A 24609-nucleotide genomic window follows, 5' to 3' on the forward strand; every position below is an offset into this window, starting at 1 on the left:
TGGGACGATTTATGATCTGTTGTCGATGCCGAAGAACCGAGAGACCGAGAGAGCCCGAAAGGAAGGCGAAATAGGCATCGTTCGGAGTTATTCAGTGCTAATTTCGCGGTGTTTCGTTCAAGGAGCGAATAAATTTTTTGCGCTCGCATAAAAAGAAAACCGAAATAGTGAGGAAAAAAAAAAACACCCAGGAATATTGAATGGTGTGGCAATTGAACAACGGCAACGCTATTCTTTGTAAATTTGCCAAGTTACGTACAATGTGAGAGAGAAAGTGACAAGTTTAGTGTTTTTTTTTACTCTTCCTTTTTTTTTTCTTTTTGGTGCATCGTAAAACAAAAAATCGCTGGCGAATAGAGGAAAATTAAGAAGTAGAAAAAACAGCCAGAGGTGTCTGCAATTTTTGTTAGACACCCTGGCCGGGGGGTGGGTGGGGAGGGGTCAGTGTATGTTGTGGTGCGGTGTGCGTGTTACGTTTTCGGAGCGGTGTATCGTCCAGGAAGCGTCTCGTTCTAGTTTGGCCCCCTCGACATCCTAAAGGCGTCATTTTTAATATTTTATATACTAATTTTCAACTAGTGAAATATTCAAAGGAATTTTTATTGTTTTATGTATTGAAAGAAGATTAAAAAAAAAAAAATGGTACTTTTGTGATGAGTCGGTAAAGGCCCCTCTCTCTCTCTCTCTCAATTAGAGACACAAGTGTGTGCGAGGCGCGACGACCGACGACGACGGGCAAGAGCGGCGGAAAAATGGCGTCCGATAACGAAGCCTCCTGCGTGAGTGACCCAAATTTCGCTGTGATTTGCTCATTTCTTGAATGTTTTGGCAAAAAATGTGGCATTGAATATCCTGATATTGCACAGCTTCAGGAAATGATTGAAAATACACAAGATGGTGAGTGGAAATTTTCATTGAATTGAAAACGGGCGCTCCTTTCCCGCACCTTTCCCAATTCATTTTTCCTTCCGGGTTAATTTAGTTTTTCTTTCTTTGCAGCAAGAAAATTTTTTAATATTTCCAAAGAATCGAATTAGAATTATAAATTCTCTTTTTTCTAACCAAAAAAAAATAACTCCACTTGTATGTTTTTCGAGAGTCGAGAGCAAAATTTAGTGATTGCCGCCTGATATTGACGGATAGATTCGTATTTGTTTTCTTGTTATTATTTTGTTCCACGTTTTCCTTCCGAGGTTTTACATTATCCCTCTTCTCTCCTTGACCACCGCGAGTTTGTTATTTCATCCACGTGATTTTTTTTCGAATATCCACCACACATTTCTATTGGATTTTTGTTTAAAATGAAGATTCTATAGGCGAGCCAACCCTTTTTTTTTTACTTCTAAGCACAATAGCGCTTTCATTTCACTGTCGTTGAGTCTATTTGACTTGTCGATTTATTTATTTTTTTTATCACCCACTGCAAAAAGATGTTTAGAGGAGAAAATTCCAGGTTTTTTGGAAAAATATTTTCTTTCGCGAAAATGTTTGAAATTTTGAATATTTCAATTACTCCAAAAATTTGCCTACTTTCAAATTAAATAAAAATATTGTCGAAATATTCAATTGTAAATTAAATATTAAGTAAAGTTCCTCAAAAAAAAAAATAGTAGAAAACTAAAATCTTTACTTAAAGACGAAAAAGTCTAAAGAAGAGAAAATTTCGAGAAATTTTTAACCCAAATAAACATTGTGGGAAAAAAATTAAAAAATGCTCCCAAAGTTCCGAACGTTCAACTGAACGAAGTTTATAATTATTTCTTTCTGAAATTAAATTTTTACTACAATAATTATTTACGTCACTTGTCACAAAAATTAATCACAAAGCTTCAAAATATAAAATTTGAGTTTTGATTGAAATTTTTATTGCAATTGGCAATATTTATGAAAATATTTGTTGTAGTAAAAAATATTTTGTTCATTTGGACGTTAAAAACTTGTGAATCGTTAAAATAACACGTTTAAGTTAAAATAATTTAAAATTTTAAATCAACGTTTAATTTCGACGTTTAACATCAACGATTTGAAGAAAACAATTCTTTTCTCAAAAAAAAACTTTACGTTTACAAATTTTTCCTGTTTGATTTGTTGATCGAAAAATCTTAAACATTTGAATTGAAATTTACTTTTTCTTCTAAATCGTTGATTTAAAAAAAAGGTTTTTTTTTGTCAATTCCGAGAACGACGCGGGAATATTCGAAAGCAAATTCGAATTTAACTGAAGAATTTTTTTTTTTGCAGTGCCACAACCTTTAATTGATTTACACATAAAATTGATGCGAAAAACGAGAAAATCTGTCACTGCTGACAAATGGGAGAGAGCTTTGGTAAAGTTCTGTCACACCTATTCTAATCAGGATGGTTGGGAATTGGAGCGTTTTGGATACAAAAAGTCACGTGTTGCTGTCAAATTACGAATTCTAAAGGTATGGGAAAAAATCAAAGTTATATTTCTCGTTTTATTTAATAATGGATTATATAAAGACAAAAAAAAATCAATTTTAGGTTCTTCTCGAGGCGCAATTCGACTTTAATCAAAAATTCAAAAACGAATTGAATAAACAAACTGGAAGTGAATTGAGATTGGAACCTTTGGGAAGAGACAAAACTGGATTATCTTACTGGTGTCAACTCGATGAGGAATGTAACATAAGAGTTTATCGCGAAGATTTAGAGGATGAAAATTGGGAACTTGTCGCCCAGTAGGTTTCATTTATTTTTTTACCATTAAAAACAGGGTTGCTACAGGTCAGAAAATTCAGGGAAAGTAGAATTGATCTGGGAAATCAGGGAAAAATCAGAAAATTTTAATAATTCAAATTCCTCTGAAATTAGTTCAATTTTTGAATATATATTATTTAATTAATAATTATTAAAACTAAAGGATTTGTAGAAGAATTTTAGTTGAAAACCCTTTAAAAAATTGAATTATGAAGAAGTTACAAAATGATTGCAGAAATTCAATTATTTTCAGAAGTAATAAAATTCTTTGCAAAAATTCAATTATGTTAAAAAATTTTGAAACAAATCCTCTTCAAAATTTCAATTATCTTTATAAATAATAAAATATTCTTCTCCAAAATTCAATTATTTTCAAAAAATTTTAATAAAATTCTTGTCAAAATTTCAATTATTAAAAAAAAAATTTCCTCAATTCAACGATTTTCAATATCTGCAATTTTAATAAAATTTTCCCAAAGAATTCAATTATTTAAAAATAATTTTGATAAGATTTTGCGCGTATATATTTAATTATTTTCACAAAAAATAATAAAAATTTCACAGGAATTTAATTATTTTCAGGGATTTTAATATAATTCCATTATTTGCATTAAAATTTATTTTAGAAATTCAATTATTTTCATGAATAATAAAACTCATCGCTGAATTTCAATTATTTCTAATACAATTTTAATCGAATTCCTCAAAAAATAAAAATTCTTGAAAATTTTATTAAAATTCGTCTAAAGAATTCAATTATTCAAAAATTTGATAAATTCTAAAATTAATAATTAAATTCTATTATTTAAAAATTTGTTGATAAAAATCTTTGAGAGTTAAATTTTTGAGAAACATTCAATTATTCAATAAAATAATTTGTTTTTGTATTTAAAAATGAATTTCAGTTAAAATTTTAAACAATTGAATATTAAAAGCATTATCTATAGCATGAAATCTTAGAAATAATTGAATTTTGAAAAGGTTTCAAAAATTAAAGTTTTTGAAAATATGTATTTTTCATATTTCATTTATAATCAACAATTCGGTAGAACTAATTTTTTTTAAATTGTTAATTTCAATTCTGTTGGAATTAGTGGAATTTTTTAATATATTTTTAACTATTTCAAAAGTTTAATGCAATTCTTCGAAAGAATTGAATTATCTTCAAAACTAATCTAAAATATAATTATTCCAGAAATTCAATTATTTTTAGGAATTTTAATAAAATTCTTCGCAATAATTCAATTATTTTTTATAAATAATAAAATTTTTTACAAGGGTTCAATTATTTTCATTAATAATTAAATTCTTCGCAATTAATTCAATTATATTTTCATAAATATTAAAACTAATCGCGGAAATTCAATTACTTTTAATACAATTTTTATTTGAATTTTTTAAAAAATGTAATTGTTTTAAATTTTTTTATTAAAACTCGTCCAAAGAAATCAATTATTTAAAAATTTGTTGATAAAAAGTCTTGGTGAAATTTTTTGAAAAACATTGAATTTTAAAAGTATTATAGCGTGAATTTTTATAAATAACTAAATTTTGAAAGGTTTTTAAATTAAAATCTTTGAAAATCTACATTTTTCATACTTTTAACTAAAAATTCTGTAAAATTAATTTTTTTGAAAAAGTTTAATTATTGGATTTTTTTAAAAATTATTTTAAGTTTATTTTTCTAATATGTACTATTTAATTGAAGAATTTCCGAATAATCGATGAAATTTCGTAACATTGAATTTTAAACAAACGGATTTGAAAATTCTCAAAGAACTTTTTCAAAAATTATGAAAAGTAATTGATATAAAGAAGAATTTTAGTTAAAAATAATTCTAGAAAATAATAATAGAATTGAAATAATGGAAATATTTTTGAAGAAGTTACAATAAAAAATTTTCTTATTATATAAAATAATATGATTTTATCACTCAGTCGTTTTTATTTATTATAAAACATGAAGAAACTGATTACTCCGAGTCGAAGACTCGGAGTGATCGATTTCTTTATGTTTTACAATAAATATTCTTATAAATTATTGAGTTTCAAAAGATTTGAATTTGAGATTTTGAAAATTTGATTCCTATGGAATATAATAATGATTAAATGATTTTAATTTATAAAAGAAGTTATTGATGTTTTCGAATAATTTTACAATTAAATAAATTTAATGGAAATTTTTTTTTATCTAATAATTTTTAGAGTGAATCAGAATATTCTTTAGAGTCAGGGAAAAATTTAAAATTTTGTTTGTAAATCAGGGAAAAGCAAAATTAAATTTTTGTGGCAACCCAGAAAAATCAGTTTTTCCAAAATTTTGTTCATTCGAAATTAATTAAATTAATTAAATTGATTATTAATTTTAATTTTGTTTTTAGGGATCGTGAAGGAATGGTTAATCTCATAAGTTCCTTGTCAAATGGAGAAATAATTCCTCTAAATGAAGACAGCAGTAGTTTGGAAACTCTAGAGAAACCCACAATTGACACAGGACAGGAAACAGCACCCGATGAACAAGTAAATTCCGAACCGGAAAAACTTCCCCAGGTCGAGAAAGTCGAGGAGGAAATAAATTTAAAAGATCAAGAAAAATTACCAAAATCGATTGAAATTCCAAAAACACTAAATGAAATTTCCATCGAAGTGAAGGAGTCACCAAAAGAAGAAAAAACCGAAACTCCACAATTAAAAGAAACCACAAAAATCGAAGAAACAAAACCTTCCGAAATAGCGAATTTAAAAGAAGCTGACAAAATTGAAAAACCAATTGAAATTCCAATTGAAAATCCAATTGAAATTCCAAGTAAAAAGAAAACAGATGAAAGTCGAAGAAAATTCGAAAACAGTAAAACCACCGAAGAAGTGAAATCAATAGAAACTCCTGTAATAACAACATCACCATTGAAATTAAACATCGAGGTGAAAAAATTGGACCAAAAATTAACGAAACAAGTAGAGGAGACACCAGATTCGTTAATGAAAACTCTGGAGAAACTTTCTGGTAAAATTAGTAGCAGTAGTAGTAGTAGCAACGTTCTCGAGACATCATCGATTCTTCACAATAAACATTCGATCAAGCCAATCGATAAATTAGCCGCCAATCTCGTTAGGATACAATCCGAGAAACTTGAGAAGCCAATTAAGTCACTTGAGAAGATAGCCGAGAATTTGGCAAAAACAAATCATCAGGCAATATTGAATAACGATGATTTCCCCCAAGATTTACGCGGTACTGAGAAAACATTAAAAAATCGTCGAGGAATTGATCTTTCAACGTCGCCGCGCAGTTGGGAGAGTGCTAACGATCACAATAGACCAGTAGATTTCTCAGGTATTGATCTCTCTAGTAAGAAAACAAACAAAAATGTTCATAATTATACGGACAATATTCAGCACAAGGAAATGGATTTGAGCACAAAAAAGACGAACAAACAGGACGCTCCATTAGCGTACGATGCTAGGGCCGTTATGATGAGGAATCATGCAATGGTCGCCGATCTCAGTAAACGACAAATGTCCTTCACTAATTATGATTTACCGTCTTATCATCAATCGGGACGAACGCCCACCAAGGACGAGCATCGTTTACCAAGTTACAGCATTGTTCCCGATCCGAGTAAACTCGCTGCCCTTCGCATGGGCGTTGGACCATTGAAACGAAATCTCGAGCAGGAAATGGTGCAAAGTGAAATTGTCAAGAGACACAGGCCCGACGTGATTCCAATTCGACCCACTGACAAGCGACCAGTCTTCAATCCCGAGTGGCGAGACGGTGTTGGCGAGGCCATCGAGGAACCTCTAATGATGGTCCAGGGCGAAGGCTCGGGCAGCGATTGCGACGCTCCAAATCCAGTCGGATTCCTCGTCGGCGAGGAAATTGTCGAGGATGTCCTCTTTTTCTACGGCGAAGGTTCCGGTGCCGATTGTGATACCGGCAATCCCGGCGATGACACTTCCAGCGACAGTCAAGAGAAGGACACGAAAATCGACGAAACCACCACAAACACTCTTCCGCCGAATAACATTATTTCGAATTCGAAAATTTCCCGAAATTGCTCCCAGCCAGAGGAGGAGAATTTCCAACCGAAATTCAAACCCACTCTTGGAATTCAAGTAATTGCAAAATCTTCCACATCCCCATTGAAGAGGATATCGAGGTGGGACGTCGGCGGACCGGAGAAGAAGGACGACGACGATAACATATCAAAGGATTGCGACGAAGCGGAGAATCGACTATCACCACCGAGATTCTTTTTCGGACCCAATTGCGTCTCCTTTGGACAAAGAGACGAAGTTGATCGTGTCATGGAAAATGACACAACCGAGAATTTTCAGGTCTCAAAGGACAATAATAATCTCAAACCTCTTGCGAGTAATGAATCCCAAGACAGTGAAATTTTACCGTCTATCGAAAATTCCGATCCGAAAAGTGAATTTTCAAAAATTGTAATTGAAAAATCAAGTACTTCGCAACTAGGGGAGAACGAAACGGAAGAATCCGAGAATTCGAAAATTGAAGTCGACAAATCTGAGACTTTGAGTGAGAAATCAAATTTAGAAGAAAGAAGTGAAATAATAATTGAAGAAAATAATGAAACAGCTGAAAATGCGGAACATAATCAAAAGAGTGAGAAGATGGAATCAAAAAACAGGGAAATTGATAATCAAAGTGAATCGATTTGCGAGAATCAAGTCGAAAGTACGCAAATAGAGAAAGAGGAGAAGAAAATTCCGGATTGTCTAGATTTTAACAGTGAAGTTACTCGACAAGAGAGCAAGGAACCTTCCGAGGATAATTTCGAGCAAGAATTGAGAAAAGTCGAGGAGGAAATTAAAAATTTGGAACCAACGGACGAAGGAGTTTCGCCAAGTGCTTCGAAAATGGAAGAAGACGATTTTTCTGAGGAACAAGCGGAAAATTGCCCGGAAGATACAACTCCAGATGAAAATTGTTCAATTCCCAATGAGAAGAATTTGGTAACGGAGGAAAAATCGGCGACAGTTTGTGAAAAAACAAATTCAGATTTGGAAGCCAACGCTGGAGATTCGATTGCAGAGGCAGTTTCGAAAATTGAAGATCCAGTTTCGGAAGCAATGGAAGAAGATTTACTTTTGGAGGAAAAAATTGAAGATTCGCTTTTGGAGGAGAAAAACGATGAGGATTCGACTCCAGAAGGAGGAAACGCTGAAGATTCGATTTTAGAAGCAAAAAGCGTCGAGGATTTGATTCTAGAAGAAGAAAACGCTGAAGATTCGATTTTGGGAGCAAAAGGTGTCGAAGATTCGATTTTAGAGGCAAAAAGCGTCGAGGATTCGATTTTGGAAGAAGAAACCGTTGAAGATTCGAGTTTAGAAGCGAAAAACACCGAGACTTCGATTATGGAAGAGAAAAATACTGTAGATTCGATTTTAGATGAGAAAAATACCGAGAATTCGATGCTGGAAGAAAAAAACACTGAAGATTCGATTCTAGAAGAAGAAAACACTGGAGATTCGATTTTTGAAGGAAATAACCCCGAAGATTCGATTCTAGAGGCGAAAAATTCCGAGGATTTAATTCTAGAAGAGAAAGATACAGAGGATTCGATTCTAGAAGAGAAAAACATCGAGGATTCGATTCTAGAAGAAAATAATACCGAAGATTCGATTCTAGAAGACAAAAATACCGAGGATTTGATTCTAGAAACGAAGAACACCGAGGATACGATTCTAGAAGCGAAAAGTGTCGATGATTCGATTTTAGAAGCCGAAAGCATTAAAGATTCGAATGTAGAAGAGAAAAACACCGACGATTTAATTCTAGAAGAGAAAAGCATCGAAGATTCGATTTCAGAAGGAAAAATTGCCGAAGATTCAATTCTAGAAGCGAAAAATTCCGAGGATTCAATTCTAGAAGTGAAAAACACCGAGGATTCGATTCTAGAAGCGAAAAATTCCGAGGATTCAATTCTGGAAGAGAAAGACACCGAGGATTCGATTCTAGAAGAGAAAAACATCGAAGATTCGATTCTAGAGGGAAAATACGACGAGGATTCGATTCTAGAAGAGAAAAACACCGAATTTCCGAATCCAGAAACAGCAGTTACCGAGGATTTACTTTTAGAAGCAGAAGAAGAAGAAGAAGAAAATTCTGTTTTGGAAGATAAAATGGAAGAGTCACTTTTGGAAGAAAAATCCACAGAAGATTTATCACCAAACAAGGAAAATCTCACGAACTTCGAGGACAATAGCAATAAAAATTTCGACGAAGAACTTCCAAACGAAAAATCGGAAATTTCTCCCGAAAGTGTTGAAGATTTTGGGGAAACTTGTCAAAATTTGGGCAAAGGGCCAAGTGAAAATGAAGATGACTCAAATTTATTTGATTCTCCAGTCGAAAAACCTTCAATGGAAAGTGAAAAATCAAAAAGTGTGGATGTTCCTAAAGCAAGAACGGAATTACCTTTTACTTCTCAAGACACGATAGAAGTAAATTGCCTGGAGGAAAATTTTGACGCCGAAATTCTTGAATCCAAAGCAGAGAAGGAAGTAATTTCAATGGTTTCTGAAGAGAAAGTTTCCAGTCCCATCGAAACGAGAGAAGAAGAAGAAGATGAGTGTGAAACAAAATCAATTTCTCAAGCAGAAACATTGAATATTTCTGAAACGGAACAAAATTCAAATTTGGTAGCAAAAATCGAAACAAATTTCACAACCAGTTCGAATATTCCAGAGGAGTTGAGTTCGAAGGAGGAATCAAGTGTTTTAGAGACTGGTGAAATTTCACAAAATCCAGAAGAAGAATCACAAATTGAAATGGCAGAAGTTTCGAATCAATCCGAAGAATCGAATCAATCAGAGAAATTAAATCCTACCGAAGAGAAAGTGGAGCCGAATATTCCAGGAGAGAAAATTTTAAATCTTCCTGAAGAATCGAATCAAGAAAAATTGAATTCCCCAGAAGAAAAAGAAGAAGAGGAATCGAGTGTTCCAGAAAGTGAGAAAATTCAAAATATTTCCAAAACGAATCAAGAAGAAATGCTAATTTCTCCCGAAGAGGAAGCGATTATTTCCAAAAGCGAAAAAGAAACAATGGAAGAAGAGAAATTTGATTCTCCCGAAGAAAAGGAAGAAAAAATTGTTTCCAAAATCGAAGATCTAAATTCTTCAGAAGCGAATCAGGAGGAGGAATTTGATTCTCCTGAAGAAAAGGAAGAAACGATTGTTTCCAAATTAGAAGATTTAAATCCTTCAGAAAAAATGGAAGAAGCGAATCAAGAAGAGAAAATTGATTCTCCTGAAGAAACGAAAGAAGCAATTATTTCAGAAAGTGAGAAACCAGAAACAACTTCTCTCGAAATGATAGAAGAATCAAAAGAGGCTTCGAACATTCCCGACACAATTTCTGAAAATCTTCCTGACTTCCAAAATCCTATCCAACAATTAGAAACAACAAACGAATCGAGTCAAGAACCCCAAGTTTCTCAAGAATCAATTCTTCCGATTGAATCCATCGAATCGAAACTCCCACAAGCAACAACCGAATCGTTGGACAATAATTTAGACAACGCTCAAGAAATGAATCCACCTTCAAATAGTGAACAAGAAATGGGAGAAAAATTGCCAATGGAAACAATTCAAGAATCAAAATCTCTTGTTGGCGATTACGGGAGTGATGAAAGTTGCATTGACAATGATAATAACGAAACTTCTAATCATCCCCTTCAAATGAATGACAACGCAAGTGATAACGACCAAGATAATCTCAAAGTCGATAAAGAATTGTGTAATGATGTCAACATTCTGTCAAACATTGCGAAAATTAATACCAAAGATGTAATTAATCTATCGGAATCGAATAGTAGTAAGGAATTTGATAACGGCAATGATAATGCAAACAAGACTGAAGACATACAATCAGCAACGAATTTTGAATCTCCAACGAAAATTGATGTCGGTGAAGTTGAATCGTCGATTGAAATTGAGGAAATTGAGAAATCAACGGCCGAAATTGAGGATAAGAACGAAGTCGAAGTATTAGCTGAAATTGAGGACAAGAAAGAAGTCGAAGTACCAACCGAAATTGAGGACAGAAAAGAAGTCGAAGCACCGAGTGAAATTGAAGAAAAAATGGAATTCGAATCACCGAGTGAAATTGATGACAAAGAAGTTCCATCAGCGAGTGAAATTGATGACAAAAAGGAAGTTTCCTCATCTATTGAAATTGATGACAAAGAAGTTCCATCAGCGAGTGAAATTGAAGACGAAATTGAGGATAAGAACGAAGTCGAAGTATTAGCTGAAATTGAGGACAAGAAAGAAGTCGAAGTACCAACCGAAATTGAGGACAGAAAAGAAGTCGAAGCACCGAGTGAAATTGAAGAAAAAATGGAATTCGAATCACCGAGTGAAATTGATGACAAAGAAGTTCCATCAGCGAGTGAAATTGATGACAAAAAGGAAGTTTCCTCATCTATTGAAATTGATGACAAAGAAGTTCCATCAGCGAGTGAAATTGAAGACAAAAAGGAAGTTTCCTCATCGATTGAAATTGATGACCAAGAAGTTCCATCAGCGAGTGAAATTGAAGACAAAAAGGAAGTTTCCTCATCGATCGAAATTGATGATAAAAAAGAAATTTCCTCATCGATTGAAATTGATGACAAAGAAGTTTCCTCATCGATCGAAACTGAAGACAAAAAGGAAGTTTCCTCTTCGGTAGAAATTGATGACAAACAAGAAGTTTCCTCATCGATCGAAATTGATGACAAAGAAGTTCCCTCGTCGACCGAAGTTGAGGACAAGAAGGAAGTCGAAGTACCAACTGAAATTGAAGACAAAAAGGAAGTTCCATCACCAACTGAAATTGAAGACAAAAAAGAAGTTCCAACGCCAATTGAAATTGAGAAAAAAGAAGTTGAACCACCGACCGAAATTGAGGACAAAAAAGAATTCAAATCTCCACTTGAGGACAAAAGAGAAATTGAATCAACCGTCGAAATTAAAAATCCGAAAATTGTTGATTCCCCAACGGAATTAGAAACGAAAAAACAACTTAATATCGCCAATGAAAATATTTTATCTAATGAACCAAAAGCTACAAATTTCATCGAAGATCCTGAAATATTGAAGAAGGATATTCAAGAATTTGCAAAAGAAAAACCAATTTCCACGGGAATTTTAACGAATTTCAACGTAGAGGACGAAGAAACTTTAATGGAGACGAAAAAAACAGTGGAAATTTGCAATCGAGTTCAGCATATTGTTACGGACAGTATGGATATGGTTGACGATTCCGAAGATCAAGAGGCATTTATCGAATCCGGAAAAGTTGACGATCTCTGCAATCAAATCGACAGTACTCTCAATGAAAAAAGTGATTCCGATAATAACGAAGAATTCCAATTCGCCAGAAAGTCGGAAACTTTCTCAATAATCGCCAATACCGACACAAATTTAAAACAATTTCCAATTGCCAGTACGGAAAATATTAAAAATCTCGATAAAATTTCCGAAAATGAAAATTCCAAGAAGAAAATTGATGAAAAAGTGAAAGGAGACACGGAAAATAATGAAGTTCCTGAACTAGAAATTATTAAGCCCACCGAGACTGAAATTCCAAAAAATAGGGAATGTTTCGATTCAGTGCCTGTTAATATAGATATTGAAAAAGAAGAGAGTGTGAAAACTGATGAATTAGTTATTAATAAACTAAATCAGAAATCACCAAGTAGAAAATCGTTTACATTACACAGTGACGAGAGTGATCCACTTGACGATCCATCGCTAATTATTCAGCCTTCGAAAAGAAGAAAAGAAGACTGCGATGATAAATCATACGAGGAAAGGACTTTAACCCAAGAAACAATAAAAATTCCAAAAGAAGTGCCTATTATGAATCTTAAAAATAATTCCCCTTACGAGAGAGCAAAACTTGATGAAAATACTATTATATTTACAGAACAAGAGACACAAGAACTGGAAAATTATATCAGTGAAAAGAGCAGAATTGATAATCTAATTGATAATCCTGGAGCTTGTAGCGAAACTAAAAATGTTCCCGAAATCAAAGAATTTAAGAAAGATGCCAAACGATCGGGTGTTAATTTCGATAGCGAAGAGTGTCCACCTGCTAAAGTAAAACCTCCTGGCGATCAAAGTCAGAAATTACCGACGAATACTACTTCTGAACTTGAGATCAATGAATCTTCTGAGACGGAAAATAAGGATCGGATTTCTGAAAGATCGGATAGTCCGGATTCGGGCGGTAGATATGAAGACGTGGCGATTATCGAAAGTTCGGACGAAGAAGATGTGGCGATAATCGAGAATTCGGAGAAGAAAGAAGAAGAAGAAATTCTTGACGCCCCGGAGAAAAATGTTGTCACGATCGTTGATTCTTCGAAGGAAAGCGAACAAATCGAAGGCAATAACGAACAAGGAAACAGTGAAACGAAGAATCTAAATGAAAGTGTCAGTGAAGCAATTGCCGAGAAGAATGAAAATGTTCCGATCGAGGCGAATTCGGAGGAAAAAATCGCTTCCGCTCCAGAGTCGACTTCCGCTGAAAAAGTGTCTGGTAAAAAAGAAGAGAAAGTGGAGAAGAAAGGAAAGAAGAACACCAGAAGTTCCAAAGTTCAAGAAGAGGTGAAAATATCCGAAGAGTCGACGAAAGAGAAGAAAGTTGTCGAAGAGTCAAAAGTGGTGGAAAACGTCCGAGTCACCAGGAGTTTACGCGTACGACAAGATCTCGGTATCGTGAAATCTCCGATAATTGAGGTGAAACCTCCGATAATTGAGGAAAAACCGCAAGTCATTGAAACAAAACCCCAACCGGCTGAGTCGATAGTAATTGATTCAGACGACTCGATGCCACTCGATTCGGACACAACTTTCAATCCCCCAGAGGAGACGGATCCCCTGGCCGATGACGAGTCATCGAAAACAGTGCCCGAGGAACCACCGCCACCACCGGTTCATAGAATGAGTATTCGTGTCAAGTCCTTCACGGAACTCACCGGTCGAAAGCCGGAGAGTCCCGAGTTGCCGAAACCAACCCGCAAGCGCCGAAAGGCAGAGATTGAAATCACTCCCGAAAGTATAAAAATCGTCGAGGAGGATCAAGGTGGCAAGAGAATGAGACTTCGGGGCCGGAGGGTCGATCTTCAGTTGAGAAAATCGGTCGAGGAGAGTCGAGTAATTGCGATCAGTTCCGAAGACGAGGCGGGAAAGACTATAACTCCCGTTGCGATACCTGCGGAGGAGAACAAAAATGATGATGATGATGATGTCGTCATCGAGAATGAAATCGCGTCCAAGAAACCACGAGGCAGACCTAGGGGACGTAAACGAAGAGGCGGCTTCCGAGGACCGAAGAAACAAAAACCAGGAGGAGGAGGAGGAGGACAGTCGACAGAAACACCTGAACCGGAGTCAGAGGACCAAGAACCGGAGATTATCGAAGACACCCATTCGCAGGAGCCAAAATCCGAAGTTGAGAAAAGCGAAGTCGAAGAGGTTCAAGAACCAGAAGCACAAGAACCAGAATCCCAAGAAGCAGAATCACAAGAACCGGAATCACAAGAACCGGAAGCACAAGAACCAGAAGATCAATCGATCGATCCACCGGATGCGGCGTCTTTGGATGACACGCCCGACTCGAAAAAGAAGCGAAAGAAACGAAAAATGGTTCTAGGTTTAATGGTCGGACGAGACATGCCCGAATCGCAGTCGAATTCAGAAATGCCAGTGAGGGCCTCGAGGAGAATTGCGCAATTGAAGATAAAAGAAGAGGCGGACAAGAGGCGAATCGAAGAAGAGGTTAAGGGTCGAAAACCAGAGGACTCGCCCGACAAAAAGAAGAGAAAGAAGTACAAGCCGGAGAGTGAGGAGGAAATCGTCGTTGTAAAGGAAGTGGAAAAAGAGGTAAAGTCAAAGAAGAAGAAGAAAAAGAAGAGGAAACGAAAGGAGAAGAAGTTCAATGAATCAAAGCCCTGGGAGAGTTCGACAGATTCGAGTAGCGATGAGGAGAACGAAGTCGAAGAGGAGGAAGAAATCGAAAGTGACGTCTCTCTGGAATTGAAGAGCGATCATGAATTCTCGCCTGAAAGTGATTTGGAGAAGGATGAAGAGGCGGAGCCAATGAGACGAGCGAGAACGGCGAAAAAATCGCAAAGTGACGTGGAGGAAGTTGATGACGAGTACGCTTGTCAAAAGTGTGAGAAGGCCGATCATCCGGAATGGATTTTACTCTGTGATAGTTGTGATAAGGGTTGGCATTGCTCCTGCCTCCGACCGGCTCTGATGATTATTCCCGAGGGCGATTGGTTCTGTCCACCGTGTCAGCACACTTCCCTGGTGCTGAAACTCCAACAGAAACTCAGAGACTTCGATAATCAATCGAAGAAACTCGAGAGTGAATTACTCAGGAAAAAGCGATTGGCCTACGTTGGAATTAGTCTTGAGAATGTCATCAAAAAAGACGGTGAGAAAGAGGGAGGTTCGAGTCAATCCGACGAGACGTCGTCGTCGTCATCGAGTTCGGAGTCGAGTTCCGATAATTCGAGTAGTGACGAAAGTGAACCTGTCTATCAACTCAGGGAGCGTCGATGTGCTAATACGTATAAATTTAATGAATATGACGATATGATCAATGCGGCGATTCAGGAGGAGGTTGAGGCTGTGCAAGGTGCTGGTAATCAGGGAAGAGGAAAGGATATTACGACGATTGTGAATGCGGAGAAGGAGGAAGCGGAAGCGGAGGCTCTGAAGAAGCAAATGGAGGAGGAGGATGACAATGAGGATAAGTCGGAGAAGGAGAGCGATGAGGAGTACAAGGAAGACAAGGACGACGATGAAGAGGAGGAGGAGGACGATGATGAGGAGGAGAAAAAGAGAATTGTTGTCAGAAAACAATTGGCTAGGAAAAAGCATCGAAAACTGAATAGTCTGGACGTGAGCAGTGAGGAGGATGATCGTATCAGTGATGAGGACTTCAAGGGTTCGAGTTCCGATGATGAAGAAGATTTCGACGATCGGAATAGTTCCACTGATGAGTCCTTCTCCTCTACTAGACGAAGAGGAAGGAAAGGCAACAAGAGACCTGTGAGAAGATCCACCAGGGCTAGAACCACTCGCTACGATGAAGAATTCAGTGAGTACAACTTCAATTTTTACTTCTTAGAAGTATTAATTAATTAATTAATTAATTAATGGTTGCAACAAGTCAGGGAATTCAGGGGAAAATCGAGGAAAGTAAAATTGATCAGGAAAATCGGAAAATTTTCAGGGAATTCAGGGAAAAATCGAGGAAAGTAAAATTGATCAGGAAAATCGGAAAAAATCAGGGATTTTTAATAAAAGTGCTGGAAAAAATTAAATTTTTAGAATTCATGGGAAAATTCTGAATTTTGGTTTCTTTCTGTTTGCCTCACAAACTATGAAATTACCACGAATTCTAATACAAAACCTTCAATTTTTTCTATTTCTATGACAATAATTTCTCTTTATTAACTCAATTCTTGAAGAACAGTCATAAAATTATTACTTATAAATTATTTAATGAATAATTTTGCTTAAAAATTTCAAAATTAAAAATTGAATTTTAAACAGTTGCGTCTATATTTTCATAAATTGATGAACTTCAAAAGATTTCAATTTAACATTTTGGAAAATTACAATTTTGAATTAATTTCATTAACATTTTTAAGAACTTAGTTATTTGAAAAAAATGAATAATCCAAATTCTTCTGAAATTATTTAATGGATATTTAATTAATTATTAAAACTAATGGATTTATAGAAGAATTTTAAATAAAAACAGTAAAAAATTGAATTTTGGAGAAGTTACAAATGATCGCAGAAATTCAATTATTTTCAAAAGTAATAAAATTCTTCACAAAAATTCAATTATGTTCGAAATTTTTTAAAAATTCTTGTAAAAATTTCAATTATCTTTATAAATAATGAAATTCTTCTCTGAAATTCAATCATTTTGAAAAATTTTAATAAAATTCTCGATAAAACTTCTATAATTCAATTATTTTTGTAAATAAACATTTTCACAGAGATTCAATTATCCTCATGAATAAAATTCTCTTTAGGAATACAGTTCTTTTAATAAATTCAATTTTTGAAAAAAAAAATTTACTAAAATTCTATGCAAACATTTAATTTTTTTCATAAATAATGAAAATTTCACAGGAATTCAATTATTTACAAATTTTTTTACAATTTTCTTCGCAATATTTCAATTATTTTTATTAAAAATAAAAAAATTTTGTAGGAATTCAATTATTTTCATAAATTCAATTATTAAGAAAAAAATTATACTAAAATTCTATGCAAACATTTAATTATCTTCATAAATAATCAAAATTTCATAGGAATTCAATTATTTACAAATTTTTTTTACAATTTTCTTCGCAATAATTCAATTATTTTTATTAAAAATAAAAATTTTTTTTAGAAATTCAATTATTTTTATAAATAATAAAATAAATCACAGAATTTCAATTATTTTTAATACAATTCTAATCGAATTCCTTCGAAAAATGTAATTATTCTTAAAAATTTTATTAAAATTTGACGAAAAAATTCAATTTGAAGAAACATATTCAATTATTCAAGAAATTAGTTTTTTTATTTAAATAATTAAATTCTAGTATAATTTTGTAATAAAATTTGATTTAAAAATTAATTTCAAGTTAAAATTTGAGATAATAATTGAATATTAAAAGCATTATAGCGTGAATTTTTAGATATAATTGAATTTTGAAATTATTTCAAATTAAAATCTTTGAAAATTTGAATTTTTCATACTTTTATCTAACAATAGTGTAGAATTCTTTTTTTTAAGTTTAATTGAATTTTTTTAAAATTATTTTAAGTTTTTTTTATATCATTTTTTATGAGAATTCAATTTTAAGAAACATTTAACTATTTAGTGACTTATTTATTTTTGTATTCAATTATTTGAATAATTGAAAATTCTCGTTGAAGTTTCGAATAAAAATTGATTTAAAAATTTATTTCAGTTAAAATTTAAAATAATACATTTTTTCTAAATTCTCTTTTTACAATTTTTCCTTTTTTCTTCCTTTCAGTTAATGACGACAGTGATGAAAGCGATCGTCCAAAGAGAAAAAAGAATCGCGGCTGGGGCAAAGAATCAGAAAGCGAGGAAAGTGACAGTTCATGGAGACAAAGAAAAAAGCGGTAATAATTTAATTTCTATAAAAAAAATTCTTTTTTTCCTAATCTAGGGTGTTTTAAATTATTAACTCTTTTTTTTTGCAGAAGTAAGACGATACCATCGAAACCACGCTGGATAATGAAAACAAAATCGAAAAAGAAAAAGAAGAGAAGACGCATTATCGAGCATTCCGACAATCAAAGCGATAATGAAGAGGAAGAGCAAATTAGAGCAGTTAGCGAGAGTGTAGAAAATAAAGAAAACGAACAAGAAACAGAAGAAGTACATCCCGCTCCTGAAGTAAATCAACAAGAAAATCAATTGCAAACCGAAGAAACTCCATCGGTTAGTAATACACCACCATCGGAGAATTCACCAGAAATTGATGAAACAGCGAAAATTGTGGATAATCCCGAGACAATGGATACCACCGAACCATTGGATAATGTTCCGGTTGAGGAGGATAATGATGATGAGGAGGATGAAGAGGACGAGGAGGATAATGAGGACGAGGAGGAAGAAGAGGAAGATGAGGAAGAAGAAGAGGAAAATGAAGATGAAGAGGAACAGCAACCTGAACCTGAACCTGAAGCCGAACCTGAACCTCAACAACCGGAACCAGAAGCTGAACCACAAATTGAACCACAACCGAATGTGGAAGCTACAATTTCTGCTCAACCACAGGAAGTTATTCCTCCACAGAGTGAAATTTCGAATCAGGAAGAAGAAGAGGGGGAAGAGGAAGAGGAGGAGGATGAAGAAGAGGAAGAAGAGGAAGAGGAGGAGGAAGATGAGAAAATTGACGAACTCGTTAAAATTCCCATTCATCCTCTATTGGAGGAGTATTCCAAAAAGCGAAGGAGGGAAATTCTCATGCCAAAGGAGAAGAAAATTCGGCGAAAGGTAAAATTTAAAACAAATTTTTTTTCCATGTACAGGGTTGTCACAGGTCAGGGAAAAGTCAAGAATTTTTATTAAAAATACTGGAAAAAATTAAATTTTTAGAACTCATAAGAAAATTCTGAATTTTTGTGTATTTTCTGTTTACCTCATAAACTGAAATTACCATGAATTCTAATACAAAACCTTCAATTTTTTTCTATTTCTCACAATGATTTCTTTTCAAATATTAAAATTCTTCACAGAAATTCAATTATTTTTAACAATTTTAGTAAAATTCTTGGCAAAATTTCAATTATTTTTAAATATTTTTCACAATGTTTTTCAATACAATCTATTTTAATATTTTAATAACTATTTTAATAAAATTTTCAAAAAGATCTCAATTATTTATAAGAAAAATTTAATAAAATTCTACGCAAACATTTAATTATTTTCATAAATAATAAAAATTTCACAGGAATTCAGTTATTTACAAATTTTTTAATAATTTTCTTCGCAATAATTAAATTATTATCATAAATAATAAAATTTTTTATAGGGATTCAATTATTTTTATAAATAATAAAATTCTTTTTAAGAATTCAATTATTTTCATAAATAATCAAGTTTTTTTTATAGGAATTCAATTATTTTCATAAATAATAAAATTCTTTTTCGGGAATTCAATTATTGTCATAAATAATAAAACTCATCCCAGAATTTAAATTTTTTTTAAATACAATTTTAATCGAATTCCTCGAAAAATGTAATTATTCTTAAAAATGTTATTAAAATTCGTCAAAAGAATTTAATTATTTAAAAATTTGATAAAATTCTTTTTGAAAATTCAATTATTCAATACATTATTTATTTTTGTATTTAAATAATTGAATTCTTGTTTAATTTTCTTATAAAAATTGATTTCAAAATAAATTTTAGTTGAAATTTTAGAGAATAATTTAATATTAAAAGCATTATAGTGTGAATTTTTTTTAGAAATAATTGAATTTTGAAAATGTTTTAAATTAAAATCTATGAAAATTTAAATTTTTCATACTTTTAAATAACAATTCTGTAGAAAAAATTTTTTAAAAAAGGTTTAATTGAATTTTCTTTGTAATTATTTGAAGTTTTTTTCTAATATATGTTTTAATATTCTTTTAAGTTGTTGAATTTCAAAAAAGGTTTGAATTTGAAATTTTTGAAAATCTTAATTTCTATGGAAAAATAATAATGATTAAATATTTATTTAAAAAATAAGTTATTGATGTTTTAAATTGTACAGTTAAAGAGATTTGTAAATGAATACAATAGGACATTTTTTTATATAATTATTTTTATCAGTTAATCAGAATATTCTTGAGAGTCAGGAAAAGTGTTAAAATTTTGTCTAGAAATCAGGGAAAGTCAGGGAAAACAAAATTAAATTTTTGTGGCAACCCTGGTTTAAAAGTATTTTGAATTAGTTTAGCAAACTATTAATTTCGTTTTTGACAGATCATTTATGGTGGTCTACCTGATGAACGAGCAGAGCGTGAGGAAGAAATCCTTGGAAGACGAACGCGAGGAAGGAAAATTAATTATCAAGAGGCGATGGCGTCCGACAGTGAGGAGGTAAGAATTCTTTTTGTAATAAAAATAATTTCCCTTTAATCTCTTTTTTTGCAATTATAACACGATAATAAAAATAAAAAGTATTCCCTGTTCTCACAGGAACTGAAGAAAGCTTTGAGGAAAACAGAAGAGAGCGAAGATGAATTCGTTGTCAATGACAATGAGGAAGTTAATGAAGATGCTGAAAACGATTCAGGTAATAAAGAATTAATTAATTTCTCTTATTAGGTTTTTTTATTTCTTCACAAACCTTGAATAATTGAAAGAAGAAAATCAATATGAAGAATATAAAAAATTTCAGGTGATACGTACTCGCCGAAGAAAGATGGAACGAAAATAAAATTGAAATCGCCAAAAATCAAGAAGCCAAGGAAGAGTAAAAGTCCAACGAGAAAATTGCTGGATGACGATGGTACAATGAGACAGAGGAAAAAGCCGGGACCAAAGCCAGGCAGTAAAAATAAGCCAAGAATGTCAAAATTATCAATGCATCCATTAATGGACGATGAGGAGATGCTGAAGGGCGTGGATGTTGAGGCAATGGCAAATCCAATGGTAATGGATAAGGTTGACAATGTCTCGATGCATGATCCAAATATTTCCGGCAGCGGTCTAGTGTCAAGTGAAGTTGGCGAGGGATCTCTCGCTGGACTTGGTCCTGGTGAATTGGCCGACATTGACGACGAGCAATTCACTCAAATGATGATGGAGGACGAGGAGTATGGTAAACGACAATTGGAATTGGCAGCAATTGAAATTGCCAAACGTAAGAAGGAGGAACGTGAGGCGAAAAAAATGGAGAAGGCTCGACTGAAGGCACTGGAGATTTTGGCCGCTGAACGAGAACGTGAAAACGCTCCCGAGGGCATGGATGGCGAAGTGCCGAAGAAGAAGAAGAGAGGACGACGCAGCAAGGCTGAAATACTCGCCGAACAAATGAGAAGGGACGGAACGACAGACATTAACGCCCTTTCGGCGATGCCTCTGCCATTGTCCGGACAACAAATGACGCCGGGGTTATCTTCCAATATGACGTCGCCAAATATGACGTCACCAAATCTGTCGTCACCAAATTTGATGACTCCCAATTTAGCAGCTCCGAATATGTCCGTCATGCCTGGAATGATGACGCCGGATGTTGTTGAGGCCCACATGACCATGATGCCCGGAGATGGACAACTTTTCAGTCCAGAGGGCTCGCCCATGAAGCCGAAACGACGCGGTCGGGGTAAAGGTAAGAAAACACTAGCTTTAGAGGCTGCACGAGCTGCTGAGGCTGTCGGCAAAAATCCTATGGACACTAGTATGATGGGCATGGGCACCGATTCGAATCCATCGTCAAAGTATGACGAGATGCCAAATATTCTTCCCACTCCTGGTAGCAGTACTTCCGGTTCAGCGCCGTCAACACCTCCAGCTCCAAATATTCAAGGATCCCCGTCAACCCAGGCTTCCAATTCTTCACAGGTATGTAGAAAAATTTTAGAAAAATAATGCTAATCGCAGGGTTGCCATAGGTCAGGGAAGACAGGTAATTTAGAGAAAAGTAAAATTAATTAGGGATTTTTATTAAAAGTACTAAAAAAAATTGACATTTTTTTGAGTATCTAAGTAATAATTTTTAGAGTTAATCAGAATATTGTTTAGGGTTAAGGGAAAAAGTCGAAAGTCTGAAAATCAGGGAAGAGCTAGAGATCAACAAAATTAAATTTTTCTGGCAATCCTGTAATGGTTTTGTATTTGGTTTCAATGTGTCTAAAAATGTTTATTGATTTTTCAGGGTTATCCACAGCCCGGTCAGCAGTCTTCCGTGATAACGCGAATGCTCCAGTCGCAACCGGTTCCAGGCAGTCCGCAATCATTCACCGCGGCCGCAACGGCAATGGGTCACAAGTACTTTGGCGGTCCCGGTGGACAATTAATTGGCGGTCCCCGACCAAATTACGACATGCAACCACGAGGTAGAATTCCATCACCATATCGACAACCGCCACCAGCGATGCCTCCCCATTTCGCCGCGGTTCGCTCAGGAGCGCCTCCAATGCGACTCCGAGGTCCCGGTCCCCAGATGTACCACTCGTCACACCATCCAATGGATCCCTCACCATCGGGCGGCGGTCCAATATCAATAAACAATCGCGACCGCAGTTCGCCACTTGGCCACGTGCCGGGAATGATTCCGCCCACCTCCGGCAGTCCCCTGGCTAAAGGCGATCCAACCCCACCCCCACCGCCTTACGTTCGTGGACCGCCAATGTCGAGGTTCCCCGAGAACACTCTCGGCGTTCGCCACCAACTGCCACCATTCGCTGGCGCATCGCCCGGAAGTCATTCGCTCCAACAACCATCGCCACCGCCCAGTCGACCACCTGGCAACTTCTCCCCCTATCATCCACCCCCGCCGCCCAACTATCATTACGGTGCCTACCCACCCCCGCCGCCAATGACCACCGCCGACGACGCCGCCGCCTATCAAGGCTCCCCATATCCCGCCGAACATTTCTCAACCTCCTCCGACAATCAACCACCAATCCAACCACCAACGGCTCCTCAGCCCCAGCAACAACAACAACAACCACCACCACAACAGCAACAACAACAAACACAACCACCTCATCCCCAACAACACCCAAACGACGAGGAGGGCTCCGGTGAATTTGGCGGTCTCGTCTCATACTTCAGCAGTCAACGTGAGGACGATCTTGAATCGTAGCAAGAGTGAAATCTTGGCCAACTTTAATTCCCCTTTTAAGAAAAAAAAAGGGAATTTTTCTTCTTTTTCCAATCTTTGTATACCAATTCTTTCTACTTTCATATTGAAGAATTTCTCATTATGTGTGATGAGAAAAAAGAAAACTGAGAGTCGAAAGTGTGACGTGTAGTTTGTCCCCCCAACCCCTCAGTGTTGTCAAAATGACGCTTTTATAAACGAAGACTACTAGTTTTTGTGTGCATGTATGAATGTGTGCTAGTAAAGATAAAAATGTTAAAATGACGCGAAAGAATTTTTTTTTAAAACAATTTATTGTCAAATCCGATAATTTGGACTTTATTATATTATTAGGACAATTGTGACGACGCCTTCTCTCTGACTCCAGTCTCAAAATTTAATTAATTCTTTTCCCTTGTTGGTCAAGTTTAATTAATTAATTAATTGGTTTCGCTGCCAATAATAATAAGCTAGTTTCAATCAATTATTTGATTATTTATCCAAATTGTTATTCATCAATTTTTGACAAAGAAAATTTTTTTTCTTTTCGTTTTTTATTTTTTTGGTATTTTTTAATTGTTTATCAAGATATTAATTACTTGACAATGAATTAATTATCGAAACATTAATTACTCGTGAATTATTTATCAAAATATTAACTACTCATGAATTAATTATCAAAATATTAATTACTCGTGAATTATTTGTCAAAAATATTAATTACTCATGAATTATTGATCAAAATATTAATTAATTATCATAAATTTATTAAGATATAGATTTTATATCAGAAAATGTAAATTGTTTTGTCAAGGTACAGAATATTTATCGAAAGTATATATTTATCGAAAATAAATATTATTTACTATAGTAAATATCCCTAATTTTTTAATTATGTTCGTTATTAAATGTAATAGAATTTTTATTACTTGTTTCTCAATAAGAGTATTTTTTTTATAAATAAGAAAATAATTAATAAAATTAATGGAAAAATTAATATGAATGTTAAATTAATAAAATTGATAAATCGTATGAATATTATTGATAAATAATAAACAAATTAATGGACAATTATTAAAAAATAATAAATCATTGAAAAATAGTAATTTTAAAATAATAAATTCTTGGAAAATAATTAGTAAAGTAATAATCAATCAAATAAAATTATTAATAAATGATTAACACAGATGAACAATTGAGATTTTAATTTTGACAAATTGACAAAAATTGACAAGATTTGCATTAATAAAATTGATAAATTAATAATTATTAATTATTGTAATAATTTAAAGCATTCTCAATCAACAATATGGATAAATAATTAACAAAAAATTGATAAATAATCAACGAAAATTGGTAAATAATTGACAAAATTCATATTGACTATTTATGAACAAAAGAAAAAAGGTGCTTACGAATTTAAAAATCACCAAGATTATATTAAGAAAAATTATTATAAAATTTATAAAGAACCTTTACAAAAAAATTTATCAAAAAAAAAGGTTTC

General features: G+C 33.9%; 1 protein-coding gene across 3 annotated transcripts; it reads left to right on the top strand.

The window, feature by feature from the left end:
• LOC122503864 (titin) lies at nucleotides 1-23842 on the top strand. 3 transcript variants are annotated; one of them, XM_043614616.1, is made up of 11 exons: nucleotides 1-897; nucleotides 2242-2426; nucleotides 2506-2702; nucleotides 5103-10713; nucleotides 10972-15856; nucleotides 17808-17919; nucleotides 18001-18799; nucleotides 20276-20392; nucleotides 20474-20588; nucleotides 20694-21859; nucleotides 22173-23842. In XM_043614616.1, the coding sequence occupies exons 1-11, from the start codon at nucleotides 753-755 to the stop codon at nucleotides 23103-23105; spliced, it is 14265 nt and encodes a 4754-aa protein (XP_043470551.1). In that variant the 5' UTR covers nucleotides 1-752; the 3' UTR covers nucleotides 23106-23842. The 3 variants fall into 3 exon arrangements, with proteins under 3 accessions (XP_043470551.1, XP_043470548.1, XP_043470549.1); XM_043614613.1 differs by having other exon boundaries at nucleotides 5103-15856; XM_043614614.1 differs by having other exon boundaries at nucleotides 5103-15856; nucleotides 20492-20588; nucleotides 22173-23841.
• Nucleotides 23843-24609: the final 767 nt, after the last annotated feature.

Source organism: Leptopilina heterotoma, unplaced genomic scaffold, assembly GCF_015476425.1.
Source record: "Leptopilina heterotoma isolate Lh14 unplaced genomic scaffold, ASM1547642v1 Lhet_270, whole genome shotgun sequence".
Lineage (NCBI taxonomy): Eukaryota > Metazoa > Arthropoda > Insecta > Hymenoptera > Figitidae > Leptopilina > Leptopilina heterotoma.

Bases quoted from the DNA above. Each gene is read 5' to 3' on its own strand.
- LOC122503864 (XM_043614613.1), top strand. From the start codon at position 753: ATGGCGTCCGATAACGAAGCCTCCTGCGTGAGTGACCCAAATTTCGCT. The intron at 898-2,241 runs GTGAGTGGAAAT...TTTTTTTTGCAG, and splicing joins GATTGAAAATACACAAGATG to TGCCACAACCTTTAATTGAT. The intron at 17,920-18,000 runs GTAATAATTTAA...TTTTTTTTGCAG, and splicing joins TGGAGACAAAGAAAAAAGCG to AAGTAAGACGATACCATCGA.